General features: G+C 43.5%; 2 protein-coding genes across 5 annotated transcripts in view; one reads left to right on the forward strand and one right to left on the reverse strand.

Moving 5' to 3' along the window:
- Nucleotides 1-1,979: 1,979 nt before the first annotated feature.
- LOC310782093 (uncharacterized protein) overlaps nucleotides 1,980-15,991 on the reverse strand; it is a 576,458-nt gene continuing 562,446 nt past the window's right edge. For all 4 annotated transcript variants that reach the window (XM_083642771.1, XM_083642770.1, XM_083642769.1 and 1 more), the window contains one exon: nucleotides 1,980-2,643. In XM_083642771.1, the coding sequence (XP_083498897.1) occupies nucleotides 2,084-2,643 (560 nt within the window). In that variant the 3' untranslated portion in view covers nucleotides 1,980-2,083. The remainder of the gene's footprint in view (nucleotides 2,644-15,991) is intronic.
- Nucleotides 15,477-15,991, forward strand: part of LOC310782944 (uncharacterized protein) — a gene marked incomplete at its 5' end in the record, with an annotated part of 2,881 nt that continues 2,366 nt past the window's right edge. Inside the window, one exon of the mRNA XM_083643730.1 lies at nucleotides 15,477-15,767. Coding sequence (XP_083499856.1) covers nucleotides 15,477-15,767 — 291 coding nt within the window. The remainder of the gene's footprint in view (nucleotides 15,768-15,991) is intronic.

Here is a 15,991-nt window from a genome sequence, read left to right on the forward strand (position 1 = left end):
AGTCAAGTCAAGTCAAGTCACAGGTTTTGTCAAGTCAAGTCAAGTCAAGTCACAGGTTTTGTCAAGTCAAGTCAAGTCGAGTCCTTAATTAAGGCAAGTCAAGTCCACCTCTTGGGGGTCTCTCTCTTCCTCCTCCTCGGGCTCATCCTCCTCCTGGCAGGGACATAGTCCAGGTGGTCGTCTGAGTCAGATAAATCAGACAGCTCATCCTGCTCCTCTTCTCCCACCTCTGATGCATTGGGCTCCTCTTCCTCTGAACTATACGCATCACTCTCAGGGGAGACATAGCACCTCTTCAATCTATTCTGCCAGGCCCATGTTGTAGCTGCTGCTTGCTGGACTTGCCATGGTGAGTGTCAGGGAAGAAATAGTCATAACGCCAGAGCCATGAGAGTTCTTATGCTGATACACTACGTTACTGCATGCTGCAGAGCTCTCTCTGGGTCTGGGACACTTTCCCTCAGAGGGCTGGTTATGGGAGGGAACAGTGCACTTGGCCAGTGATTGGCCAGTGATGGATTCAGTCCTCTCCAATCACGAACGACTTTGTGATCAGACAACACGGGAGGCACAGCCCATTTTTCGAACCGCTCTCTCATCGGTGCTACGACCTGTCACTCATTCAATTTCAACCCGCCTTCAAAAACCAGCAGTGGCTGTGAAGTGGCACAGACTCATTTATGTAGTATATGCAGAGAGACTAGGGAATAAATGACCAGCAGCAGCACTGCATCCTTATATAGGCTACTGGGCACAGCTGCACCTGTCTAAACTGAATCTGTGCTTCACAAGCTGTTTTCATCTTCCCATAAATGCATGAACAACATCAAAAGCATGCAGGCACATCGACTGAGCGTGACAACCTTGACTTTCACCTTATAGTTCACATCATCATCCCATCACACTCTCACACACACACACACACAGGCAGACAGACAGGCAGACAGACAGAAAGGTAGGAGTAGGCTACAATGTAATTTATATCCCTAGGTACACACACACACACACACGCACACGCACACGCACACGCACACGCACACGCACACACACACACACACACACACACACACACAGACACAGACACACATTTTAATACCTTTATTTGTGTTCACATTTTGACAAAAAAAATCCTTGAACACAAACAATAATAGATGCACAAACAATGGGAAGTCTCATAATGACAAATGTATCTAGTCTGAATCTATGGATAAAGGAAACAGCGCCTCCTCCAAATGTGGCAACTGCTAATTATTGCAGAAATGGAGCAGAATTTGGCCAGTGCCTTGGCTCTTGGTCTGGGCAGTGCTGCCCTCTGCAGGCCACTTACGACCAGCCTATGGACATGACCAAGGCTTCCAAATGTATAAGCAATTTACATTTCTAGCCAAGTCTGTATAATAACATCATAATAACATCATAGGCTGTATCATAACATCATGTATAATACCATCAAGCTGTATCATAACATCCTTGAGCAGTTGGTACTTGAAAATCTGAAAATCTTGAAAATCATAAGTGAAAGTAAAAAAAAAGTAGCCTATACAATCATGACTGCAGGGGCGCCAGGAGGAATACTCCGTGCCTAGTAAGTAGGTTAGGCTTTATGCTCAAACGATGTTGACATTAGTAGGTAAAATTAATGGATATAATAATAAGCTTCAGAGGACTATAGCTGTAACTCGAGGAAATCGATGCATCTGGGTGTGAGTTGTAGGGTTGTTTAATTAGTTACTAACGTTATGCGCAAACGATTATATGCCGTGAACGTTAGGCAGTAATTGCCCATTGTATTTTTAGCAACTTTTTTCAGACTGCATGTCGTGATAGTTTGTTGAATGTCAATGCGATTCACTTAAGGCTACGCTTAGACAGTGAAGTACAGCTGTGTGGTTAGTTTCACAACTCCCCATTATGTGGTCATGCCCAAATGCCCCCCACCCCCGCCCCCGCCCCTCTCTACTTTACAAACTCTGCGGAGGTGCTACTCATGTGTGAAAGCAACATGCCTCATGTCTGAAAGGGTACACTTCACGTATCATCCGGGGCAGGCTCAGTGGGAAGCAACCCTTACCTGATCCGGAGTTCATGTCTGAAAGTGGCTTATCTGACACAGAGACACTGAGGAACCAGAGCAATGAGACCCACCTAACATAAACCCAGGGTAAAGTGGTTCAGTGAATGTGGAGTTGAAGGTGTGGAGGTGAGTCAGTGTGTCAGAGGAAACTGTGTAGAAGGACAGAGAGCCAGCAGGCCAGTCCAGATACACTCCTAATCTCTTAGAGTAGGAGGAGGAGGAGGGAGGTATGCGTGTGTCTATGGTATTGTGCCAGGCAGTGTAGCCATGAAAGCAGTGCAGACTCCAGGACTTTTCATTCAAACCAAGCTCACAGTCAGGACCCTCTCCTCTCATGCTGATTCCTCTGTAAGTCACTCCTATATAAACCAGTCCTTCCCACTCCACCTCCCAGTAACAGCGACCAGTCAGACCATCTCTACACAGCAGCAGCTGAGTCGAGGTTTTAAAATACTCTCCGCCTTCATGAGGATATGGCTGCATCTCTCCACACGTCACCTTTCTGTTGTCTTCAGACAGGAGGAGCTCTCTGTGTGCTGTATTTGGGTCCAGTGTGAGTTCACAGGCATCTGATGAGAGAACAAGACTCAATACAGCAGCAGCTTCTCATCTAAAACACCTGTTGTGTTTATTGTTTTTATTAATAACTTCACTGTTAATTATTCAACAGCTTAATTGTTGTGAAAACTTTACATTAATTTATTGATTTAAATGACAGGAAAAGGCAGCCAAGCTCTGATGGGGCTGACATGAGGTTTACCGATCAGGAAGATATGATGAAAAGAGACTAATGACAACAGGGATTAATTAAAACAATTTATACCATGGTCTGGGTGAATACTCGATTCTGATTAGCTGCAAAGTGTCCATTAATTTGTGATACTGTACAGTGATAATATACACCTAGCTAAATGGTCTGTTCACCGTTCATATCAATGTGCCAGGATCACGACAGAGCCGTTTGAGCTCTATACCACCGTTAACGCTTAATATGGCACTTTTATAAGTTTAGGGGAAAAAATCGGTCAAAGTAACTATTTAGATTACCCCTGAGTGCTCAGTTTATTAAAATAACGGCTATTTAGAAATCTGAAATATAGAAGAAATAGAAATTTTCGTTCTGGTCAGCTGACAGAAGCCGGGCTCTCAGCTGTCAACTGTCAAAGCCTCTGTTTACAACTTGCAGCAAGCAGCAGCCAGGCGCTTAGAGCGCGCGCTGCCTCTATCACTGATACAAATCAAGTCGAAGAGGAAAAAGACGAGATCAACAGCAAACAACGAAATGGGCAGTTAACAGCAACACACTGAGAGACGTCCTTGCACAAAACATACCTGGACTCCAACATAGAAAGCTGATGGTTTTCAGTCTCCTCCGAGCGCAGCGCGAGCCATTTACGTCTATAAGACCTGCAGACGTTAAAGGCTCAATGCGTCAAAACTCACTATTACTGACGCCGGTGGCCGTTATTGTAACTGCAGGCAGCGTGTGAACGAGCTGACGCGCGGGCACCATACTCGCACGCGCACAAGCAGTTGCCTGGCAACAGCAGAGCTGTTCGTTGCTTTGTAACGTTAACTCATAAATGTCACTTGAAAACGGCAACCTGGACAATTTATCGGTCAGATCAGCCTTGAGATGCCCAGGAAGGATTCTGGATGAATTAGGGGACGTTATTGTGGCATGTTTGGTCGTGTTTTGGCTTGCGTTGGCTGCGGGCAAGTCAATACTCATGTTAGCACAAGCCAGGAAATAGCCTGCTCCCCCTGTATGTACGGTACCCTGTAATGCCTGGAGTTGACCAAACTGAACAATCAAACAATGTTTCATAAGCATAACAGTAACGTTAGGCATATTTACGACTGTTAAATTCATTATCCACACAAGACGGTAACGTTATTAGTGGGGCTGGTGGTAATTTCTATAAATGTAAATTAATATTAGTTAGCCGCGATTAGCATCAAGCTAACGTTACTAGTATGTGCAGTCCCACTGCAGCCAACTGCAGTCAGAGCCTGCTGGCTGCGGGAAGTGGATACTCATGTTAGCACAAGCCAGGAAATAGCCTGCTCCCCCTGTATGTACAGTCAAACAATGTACCGTAAACATAACAGACAGTAGGCTAACGTTAGGCATATTTCCGACTGTTAGATTCATTATCAACACAAGACAGTAACGTTATTAGTGGGGCTGGTGGTAATTTCTATAAATATAGCTAAATCTATTAGTTAGCCGCATATAGCATCAAGCTAACGTTACTATGGTTCTAATAGGCAGACTCACAACCCGCAGAAAAAAAAATGGCCTATATGAATGCACAAATGTCACACAAAGGAATAATAATAATAATAATAATAATAATAATAATAGGGAAATACAAGGCAGATTGTTCATTCATGTGTGTGTCTGTGTTCGCGCGTTGCTCGGCAAACACACTCGCCGCTGCTGTGTGTGTCAGTGTGTGTGTGCACCGCGCGCTCCGCTCTCTTCAATGAGGAAATGGAAATCCAGACCTTGTAGAAAAGTGTCTATTTTCGGGGTTAGGGTTGAAAGTAATTCTCTCTCTTTTCAGAGGCACACAATTACGCACATAAGACACTACATTTAATAGTTAATTTAATAGTTAGTTAGTGGATTTAATAGTTAGTTTGTGGATTTTGGTTTCCAGGGACTTTAATCATCAAGGGGAGAGACAAAACACGATTGATTGATTCGATTTCATAGGCTAATATGAGAATGGGAGAGACATAACACACACACAGCTGTCCAGGGAGAAAGAGAGAGCGATGCGATGCCCGACATGATACATACAATATATATAAAATAGTGAAGGCATGGTGAAAGGTAGCCTACTATTATTATAAAAATGTACACTCTCTAGTCTGTGTCCTTGTGTGTGTGTGTGTGTGTGTGTGTGTGTGTGTGTGTGTGTGTGTGTGTGTGTGTGTGTGTGTGTGTGTGTGTGTGTGTGTGTGTGTGTGTGTGTGTGCGCGTGCGCGCCGTGCCCATTGTCTGAAAACATATTTTTATCAAACAATATAGGCCTACTCTGGTTAATCTAAGGCTCTTTCACACCGGCCATTTTTGGCCATAAATGTTCGTAAAGTAGCACTTATTGAAACCTACTACCCTGCTTGTAGGCATCAAAAGTCATCAGAAATTAATTTAGTGATGAAATAAAACTTTAAATTGTAAAAAACTTCCCGGAGCTTATGGCGTCTTCTCTGCTGCGTTCTGCCTCTGCTTAGACCAGTGCGGCGAGACCAGCAGAGGCCCTGCTGGTCTCGCCGCTTGTAGGTAGTTGTGCGCTACTGCCCTCTAGTGGCCCACTATGATACCACATTCTACCGTTAGACAGAATTACTGCCGCATCGTGGTAAAACACGCGTATAGATCTGTAGACCACTGTAACTACAGTCAAACAATAATGTTCCATGACCATAAGCATAACGGTAGTAACGTTAGGGTTGCATTACTTCACACAAGATGGTAATGTTAGCAGAGTTTCTGACCAGGTGGTCAGATATTTGTACTACGGAGTGACAGTAAAAATCTTGAATCTTGAAAATCCATTAGCAAGCAGCTAACGTTATCTGGTGAAAACCACATTACAGTAGCTACAAGCAGCAAGTTCCCTTCATGAACCGAAAACACAGTCCTGACTCTAGTTTCCCCCCGATGTCGGTCACATTGCTGCTGTCTGGCCAGACGGGCTTCATTAGATAAATATTTATTTATTTAGTCTGGACTTTTTCTGGAGTCTGTGTTGTTGTTTCCTTTAGCTAGCAGCTAGCGACGACCGTAACGTTAAAAGCTATTTCAGCCATTTCCTGTTAGCGTCTAGGACAAGAGACAAGCTCGACGTGAACGCGCGAGACGTCACATCCTCTAGCTGTGGCGGGAGATGCTATCCACTTCGAAACTGCGGTTTTTCAATGTATCTTCTGAACGGCTGGTCTGAGAGAAACGCCCCTGGTCGCCATTTTTAAGTTACGTCAAGGCGCATTCACTCAGTGCCAATAATAAACACTTTGTGCACATTTATTTCTCGCCAAAACCAACGGAATGGGCCTTTAATGTAATTCCCTTGAATGCGAGAATTAACGAGCCAGTTACATGGCGTTGCATTCTTAAACATTGTCGTTTTATTTTGTATGTTGTTACATACAATTGGCTAAATTATTAGTTAGCTTGACTATAGAATTGTGCCAGGTGCAGCAGGCACTAAGCGGCCATTTTATCCAATGATAGCCTAATCTTGAGCAGCCGATGGGACTATTTTGTCTCGCCGGTTCTCAACTCATATTCAAGGTTATCAAAACTACATTTTGATTGCAAAATGCATGGAAATATAAATGAATGGTCTTGTTTTGTTTCTTTGGCAAGTGACCATGGTATAAGCGGGTTAATGCACTTCGAGGTGTCCATTATCAGAAATTAATGGACTTTGCGGAAGCAACCATCCTCGGTTTGCCTCGGACGGTTCACGCCTCCACGTCGTCCAATAATTTCTGATAATGGACACCTCATCATGCATTAACCCTTACATAGAAATACATCACAGTAATCATATAGATACATTATAGGCTGCATACAACACACATGTACATACGCTAGGGATGTTCATCAATAATCGATAATCGATAATTGATCGTTGAGGAATGAATTCGATCACGTGGAATTTTTATCGATTATTGTTTGTTTTAGTTTTTTTGTTTTGGTTTGGTTTGGGTGGAATTCATTCCTCCTCGCCACACTTCGAACACTTCTCTCCTAATTTTCAACAAAGTGTGAGTAACGGTACACGTGCTTAAGTGAATTCAAGTCATTTTATTTGTTTATAACGTTATGAACTATGAGGTAGTAGCAGCAGTCAGCATGGATTCAGCTAGCCTTTTGCTGCCAACGCCCACCTGAATCAGTTACAAATATATATATATATATAAATGGCCTGCATTTATATAGCGCTTTTATCCAAAGCGCTTTACAGTCAGTAGGTATTCACCTATTCACACACCGATGGCGGCAGGCTACCACGCAGGGTGCTGGCACACCATCAGGAGCAATTTGGCGTTCAGTGTCTTGTCCAAGGACACTTCGACATGCAGACTGGAGGAGCCTGGAATCGAACCACCGACCTCTTTTATCCAAAGCGATTAGTGGACGACCCGCTCTACCTCCTGAGCTACAGCCACCCTGTAAATGTCAGTGCTCCGGCTGTATTATATATATATAATATATAGATAGACCAGGATACTTGACTCTTATTGATTGTATTACATGCTTTTTACTACACTACGTTCTTATATTTATTACTTTCAATTGTTCTGTGTATTTCTTGTGTATTCTGATGAGATGAGATGTGATGTTGTAAGTCGCTTTGGACAAAGGCGTCTGCCAAATGCAATAAAGTAAAGTAAAGTAAAGTAATAATAATAATAATTATTATTATTATTATTATTATTATTATTATTATTATTATTATTATTATTACGCTATCGATAATCTATAATTGATTGTTAATTTCGATTATGGAAATGGATTCAAAATGAACATCCCAACAACAACGTACGCACACACACACACACACACACACACACACACACACACACACACACACACACACACACACACACACACACACACACACACACAACAAACAACCTCTCACTCTCACACACACACACACACACACACACACACACACACACACACACACACACACACACACACACACACACACACACACAAACAACCTCTCACTCACTCACTCACTCTCACTCACTATCTCTCTCTCTCACACATACACTAGTCTGGGCACCTTTCACCCCACTTTTTGTCATGGGGCGTAAACCAAGGACCAAGGACCAAGGACCAACACCTGAAATAAGTGCGCCAAAAATGTCTTTGTTGCCGTTAGCTTGACGCGGCGAGGTTACGTTAGCTAGAGCCTGAAAAGAACAACAACACAAGTTATACAGTAGCGTTAGCACATTTCTAGTAACTGCCGAGGAAGGTTTCTGGAGAGCCAAAGACAATGGAGTACTCGCCATGTAGGTGAGTCAATATATGGTTTAACCCCAAAAAAATTGAAACAAAAGGTTTCTCAATGGATTCTGGTAGTATTGGGTCTCCTAAATAACATACTAAAAGTCTACCAAAATCTACCTCCCAGAAAGCCGCCGTTTCCAAGATGGCGGCCGAGATGGCGGCGAGGAGCTTAAAATGGCTATATCTCAAATTCAGAAAATGATGCAAAGGATTTTTCAACTGATTCTGTTACCCCTGGACATGCTTACGAACATACTAAAAATCCAGGAAAATACACCTAACAGAAAGGCTTAATTTTCAAGATGGCATCCAAAATGGTGTCCGACCAAGCTTAAAATGGCTATATATCTCAATAGAAAAAATATACAAATAATTTTGTCACTTCATTCTGGTACCCCTAGACATACTTAGGAACATACTAAAGAACTAGGAAAATGCACCTTCCAAAAAGGCTTCATTTTCAAGATAGTGTCCAAAAAGGCGATCGGGGAGCTTAGAATGGCTATATCTCAAATAGAAAAAAATGTTACAAAGGATTGTTTTAACTTCTGGTACCTCTATACATTAAGAACAAGCAAACAATCTAGATAAATATATCTGCTAGAAATGTGTCATTTTCAAAATGGCTGCCAGTAGCTTACATTGGCATATATCTTAAAAATGGTTACTATTCAACCTAAAAAGCTGGTTTTGGTGTTGAACACAATAAATTGCACACTTATTGTGGTCTTTATTCATCATCATCTTCAAGATCCACTGGGTGAAACTTGTTATGTGGATTGTCACATTCCTGAAGTTGACATGGTCTACACAGTTGTACAAGGTAGTCCATGTTTCCTGCATGAGCAGCGGAGTGTCTTGCAGGCAGTGGTACAGTTACAATGAATGACCTTCAAGAGGCTGTCTGGAGCAACATTCATTGTTGACATGAGTGGGACAAATCTATTGTCCTGCAGGTTCCACCCCCAGTCTAGGGCATCCATACCATCATCTGTTCCCATCCAGACCATGATTTGGTAGTATGCTCTACGACAGTGAAATATGGTAGCCGATTCAGTTGGTGGTAGACGTTCAGGCGTTACAGTTGATGAAGCTGAGACAACCTTCTTGCTGAAAATGTTATATCGCATTGTCGCAAGCGAATGGCATCAGCACCCTTCTGACGAATCTCAACTAAATCACTTCCATCTTCCAATTTGCAAATGGGACAGATCTGGGCACTGAATGCACTCATCTTGAACCTAGCGAGAAAGTATTGTCAGGCTCTGTGACAAGGAGCAGGCGATCAAAAACAAAAGGCAGTTAGCAAGGTAAAGGTAAAATATTTCTAGCAGAAGTCAGATAATGGTCAAAAAGGAGGCTTCAACTATGGTAGCTTGAGCTGGAGAGTACAAACACCTCTGGCAAAGACTAGAATGAAACTGGGGCTTATATAGCACTGCCAGGTCAGACACGCCCAGGCACGCCCAGGCATGCACAAACACAGGACTAGGTCAGAAACTAAAAAAAAAGAAAAAAGACACTGATTCAGAAAAAGAAGGCTTCAACTATGCTAGCTTGAGCTGTAGAGTACAAACACCTCTGGAAAAGACTAGAATGAAACTGGGGCTTAAATATATTTCCTAGAATTTTAGTGGGCTATTTGTAAAAGAAAAAAAAAGAGCCATTTAAACTACCAGACGCCATTTTGACATCATTTTGAAAATGAAGCCTTTCCGGAAGGTGTACTTTCCTAGTTTTTTACTATGTTCATAAGCATGACTAGAGGTACCAGAATCAAGTGAAAAATCATTCGTATAATTCATTTCTATTGCGATATATAGTCATTTTAAGCTTGGTCGGACACCATTTTGGATGCCATCTTGAAAATTAAGCCTTTCTGTTAGGTGTATTTTCCTGGATTTTTAGTGGTCCCTATCGTTGCATCGGCGCTGTTTCTAGGCCGAGCGCCTGGCGCAGCGCAAATCAGTGGGCGTGGACCAGCGCACTTGATATCTTGGTCTTGGCGCTAGACGCAGCCTCAACCATTACAACCACGCCTTTTAAGCGTAAAATTATGCACCGTCAGTTCATTGGATAAGTGCAATAAACGAATCGCATGCTTGCCTTTTAAGCTCCATTCCAGTTGTCCAGCAAAACCAGACGAAACCCAAGCCTCTGATCCCCCCCCCCCCACCTCCCTTCATCCCGTCTGTCTCCATATATCGGCTATTATTCCATATTATGATGCTTCTCAAACCAATATAACTGCAGTTGAAATACTGCAAGCATGTAAAAACGCTACACTATAGCAAGATCAAAGTGAAAATAATGTTCTAAACGCATCAGCTAGAAAAATATAGCCTATTAGATTGGTGAAAGTTTGTCCAGAAAGATATCATTTTCTCTCGCCTGCTGCAGGAAGGATGATGCACATAAATATAGCCTACATTATGTAAAGTCATTGCATAAATGTGTTTTTATTGTAAAACTAAATGTGGAGTAGGGCCAAGTTATTGGAGCGGACATCACAGTATAGCAGATGACAGTAGAAGCTTCCGAAGCGCGTTCCGCTGTCACTTATCTAAATCACGTTAAATCGACAAGGGATATTTATAGCCCCAGTAGGACATATATGTTTCAAATAGGGTGGTGTTTTCATTTCGATGTTTTATTTGGTCCAATATTGAAATGTTCTACAATTGGAGGTTGTCTTACCATTACACATTATTTAGATCCTCCCTTAATATAGGTTTTCGGCTCATTTGGTTGCTATTTAGTAGCGAAATGGAGAAACACAATGCATGTTGGGACATTCACATTGCAGTGAAGTTACAGCTTATTTTTTCTATGGGACTCTGAGCGAGGGAGTCAGAGACAGTCGGTATTGTGCCTGTCAGACTGTGAGGAGAGAGGGTGACAGAGGAGAGAGCCAGAGGGGAGGGAGAGAGCCAGAGGGGAGCGCTCCGCGCAACTGGCCCACTGAATAGGCCTGCTTTTCAAAGGCGCAAGGCGCTAAATTAACGCCAGGTCGGAAGATAGCAGTACGCCGGTATTTAGCGCCGACACGCCCACTTTGGCCCATTCTGGGACTGCGCCACGCCCATTCAGCCTAAAGCGCATTTGGCAGCCTAAAGCCATATTGATATCGTCCCAAAACAGGCGCAAGGCACGTTTTTTTGCGTTTAAGGCCCGTTTTAGCGCCGAAGGCTTGTGGGAGAATAGGGCCCAGTATGTTCGTAAGCATGTCCAGGGGTAACAGAATCAGTTGAAAAATCCTTTGCATCATTTTCTGAATTTGAGATATAGCCATTTTAAGCTCCTCGCCGCCATCTGGGCCGCCATCTTGGAAACGGCGGCTTTCTTGGAGGTAGATTTTGGTAGACTTTTAGTATGTTATTTAGGAGACCCAATACTACCAGAATCCATTGAGAAACCTTTTGTTTAAATTTTTTTGGGGTTAAGTGCTTTTTTTTCATAGATTGATTCACCTAATGTGAAATCTTATGATCAATGTCCATGTCTTTCCCAGCACAGGCAGCAGTACGGCAACCATTTTAGGGCATCCTCGTCATTCAGAGGTTTGGCTGTCATTCCTCAGTCTAAGCGTTGTCAGTTGTCATGTCTCCTAGTAAACAATGTTGAGTGTGCTCTGAAACACCTTCAGTCCTCACACGAAAACGCTGTCATTCTTCCTGCATTACTGTTTCACTCCTCACACGTCAGTCATCGCACAATACGGCGTCACTCATCAGTCCTCACTTGTCAGTCCTCACTCGTCAACATAGGTGTAGTGCCGGTAGAACGCGGGGGAACGGCGTTCCCATACTTCTCCAACGGGTGTTTTGTGTGTGTCAGTGTGTGTGTGTGCATGTCGAGCCAATAAAACGAGTGAAACTTGGCAACGTTGTCATTCGTCCTATATTTAAGGTGGGCTGAATTATTCACACAGCATCAACTCGCGGCTTGAAGAAAGAAGGAAACATTCCACCTTAACTATATTTAAGGTGGGCTGAATGATTCACACAGCATCAACTCGTGGCTTGAAGGAAAAGGAAACATTCCACCTAAACTAGCTACAGCGCGGGGGAAACCTCAGTTTAATAAAAGCTATACTGAAACAGCTACTGGCTTTTTCAGCATCAAAATATTTTTTTCCCCCCAGTAGCCTACCTCACTTTAGATGGTTTCATCTTTACTTTCAGTAAAGATGAAAAAGGCAGCCAAACATCCTTTCATTTTTCGGACAAGCTGTTAAAAAGGTACGTTTACAAGCATGAAGAAACTGTTAAAAGCGTGTTTATTTTCAACGCGGTTGAATCAAAAGTTAGCGTTAATCACCCCATTGCAATTTGCATCGCCAGAATTCACCACAAAATTCTAAAAATGCCGGCCGCCACCACAAAATTCTAAAAATGCCGGCCGCCGTGCCAAATGATGATCAATGCCTTGTGCCTTGTTGAGAGATTGTTTAGCTGTTTGTGTTGATAACTGACTCTGCTGAGTCTGCTCTGCTCTGCCCGTTTCAGAGCTGCAAATGTCATGGGCTACAGGACGAGGACACAATTAGTTAAGTCGTGTGTCAGTGACAGTGGTTTGCAGCACTTGAGGAATCCGTGAGTTTGCTCGTTTAATTCGTTGATATAAGCAATTGCCCGAACGATTAATTAATTAATAGGCTACGTGAACGTTAGCGTGTGTGCGTGCGTGGGGGGGGGGGGGTTTGTTGGGACCTGTGCGTGTGCAGGTGTTCCCCATATAGGTGCGTTCCCCCACTTCTCTAGATAGCACTACACCTCTGCTCGTCAGTCATCACTCGTCAGTCATCACTCGTCACACAACCTCTCACTCACTCACAGACACACACACACACACACACACACACACACACACACACACACACACAAACAACCTCTCTCTCTCTCTCACACACACACACACACACACACACACACACACGCGCGCGCGCGCGCACACACACAAACCTCTCTCTCTCTCTCTCTCTCTCTCTCACACACACACACACACACACACGTGGAATTTTTATCGATTATTGTTTGTTTTAGTTTTTTTGTTTTGCGGACTAGGTTTGGGTGGAATTCATTCCTCCTCGCCACACTTCGTACACTTCTCTCCTAATTTTCAACAAAGTGTGAGTAACGGTACACGTGTTTAAGTCTCACACACACACATAATTTCGATTATGGAAATGGATTCAAAATGAACATCCCTAACGTACGCACACACAACAAACATCCTCTCACTCTCACACACACACACACACACACACACACACACACAACCTCTCACTCACTAACTCACTCTCACTCACTATCTCTCTCTCTCACACACACACTAGTCTGGGCACCTTTCACCCCACTCCCTCACACACACACACACACACACACACACACACACACACACACACACACACACACACACACACACACACACAAATAACCTCTCACTCACACACACACACACACACACACACACACACACACACACAAACACAGACAACCTCTCACTCACTCACTCACTCACTCACACACACACACACACACACACACACACACACACACACACACACACACAATCAACCTCTCACTCACTCACTCACTCTCACACACACACACACACACACACACACACACACACACACACACACACACACACACAAACACACACACACACACACACACAAATAACCTCTCACTCACACACACACACACACACACACACACTAGGGCTGCACGATATATCGTTTACACATCGACATTGCGATGTGCGCATGCGCGATAGTCACATCGCAGGACGTGCGATGTCAAAAGCAAATTAACTCGTCATGTTGCTTGATAAACTCTCACTTTAGGGGTAGCCTACTGAGTGAAATGCAGGCTCTCTCAAAGGAGAGAGACGCCCCGCTACTGTACTCACTCATTTAGTGCTTAGCTTCAACACAACAAACATGCACAGAGACCTAAATTGAATTATCTTTTGCTTATGTTGCGTTGCTGACAGTAGCCCGTCTGTAAACGATGTGGTTGTGGAGGCGGACTTGTCCACAGTTTGCAGCGCACTCGCATACAGCAGGCTGGCTGCTCTAACTCAACATGTCCGTGGAGTGGAGATATTTACTCTTGAAACACCAAAAAGCAAGACCGCAACTTATGACACGAAGGCTGATTACTGAGAAGTTGTCCGTGTTATCACTGTGGCTGTCTCTCCCCTTCAAGTCTCTGATGTTGCATCACATGATAGCAGTAACGTTACGGTAGAGTTAATCATACATAGCGACTTATTTACACAAAACATGTCAGTGAAAATAAAAAGAGAAGAGACATATCTGGGCAATTAAATGTATATTTATTACTTTTCACGAATGAATTGTTTGTCACCGGTCGGCTGCATGTGAATCCTCGTCTCTCTGTACTGCCAGCCTTGCGCTCAAAAACCGGAACTCCGCAGATGCGGAGTGTACCACTTGGTCGTTTCTGGAGGGGGTTTCCGGGGGGTCAGACCAAGTGTGTAAAGTGGCAGGGGTGTTTCATTGTTGATTTATTGAAACGTTAGAAGAACGAAAGAAGTTGAAAGCAGTGATTATAATCAATGAAATCTAATGTTTTTCTGCAAATAGCATCATTGGGAGGTAGATTCTGGCACTCAATATTAGGGGTGGGCAATATATCAATTGTATATCAATATTGTGATATGAGACTATATGGTCTTAGATGTTGGATATGGTAATATGGTGATACAGCATACATGTTGTCTTTCCCTGGTTTTAAAGGCTGCATTACACTAAGTGAAGTGTAGGCTAGTGACATTTTAAAGTAGAATGTCATAACTTACTCACTTTTTCATGTATGTAGCCTAAGTCATGGAAATCCATTGGTCAAAATGTGTATGCACCCTGATAGATGACGCTCTGAGGCCTACAGTATAGGCGACAGCCCAGTGGTTGAGAAACATTAACCCATTTCAGACGGGATGACGTTCGCGTCATTCTCCCTTTAAAGACGGGATGCCGTTCGCGTCAATATACCTTTGAAGACGGGATGACGTCTACGTCAATTTGTAGTTTAGCTGTAGTTTTTCGCCTATTTCCGGTCTCTAGGCAAATGAAATCATTCAGAAAACACACGTGGGGTCTCGCAATGCATTCTGGGATTGTTTTGGGAAGGAAAAGTTTTTTTTTTCTTCACTTTGAGCGGATCTGTTAGAGCGATGGAGGAAGAAAATAATATTAGCGAAGGAAGCGATTTTGAAGACGCGGAATATTCCGAACATTCCACCGTTGATGAAGAGTTAAATGATGACCCAGTTACAGACCCCGATTGGCAGCCCTTGGACAGAGATCAGTGGGTCAGAACTATGTTTCAGGATGACGATGACGATGACTCTGACGAAGATGACCAATTCGAAGGCTTCCATGGAAACTGGGTAACGGAGCAGCGCTGTTACCGTCCTGTGCCGGTCAAAGCGTTCAAAAGGGTGCCCGGGGTGAAAAGCGGTGTTGGCTTACAAGCCGATTCCACACCTCTATTTTCTTTCGAGAAAATTTACACGGAGGAAATGTGGGACCGTCTTGTCACGGAGACGAACCGATATGCCGACCAGAGACGCACAATTCCCCCAGCCAAAAAAGCAGCCAAGTGGACCCCGGTAACAGTGAAAGAAATGAAAACATTCATTGGGCTGTGTCTCGCCATGGGGATAATGAAACTTCCCGTCCGAAGAGAGTACTGGCGGCTATCCAAAAACATCTTCAAAACCAACTTCGGCCAGAATATGTCCCGGGACCGATTTGACGCCATTTGGAGGTAGGCTAAGAACAATAATATTATCCTTGTTATTATAACCATTGCGTGATATAGATGCGCCCCATT

The sequence above is a fragment of the Poromitra crassiceps genome (assembly GCF_964638095.1).
Source record: "Poromitra crassiceps genome assembly, chromosome: 9".
Lineage (NCBI taxonomy): Eukaryota > Metazoa > Chordata > Actinopteri > Beryciformes > Melamphaidae > Poromitra > Poromitra crassiceps.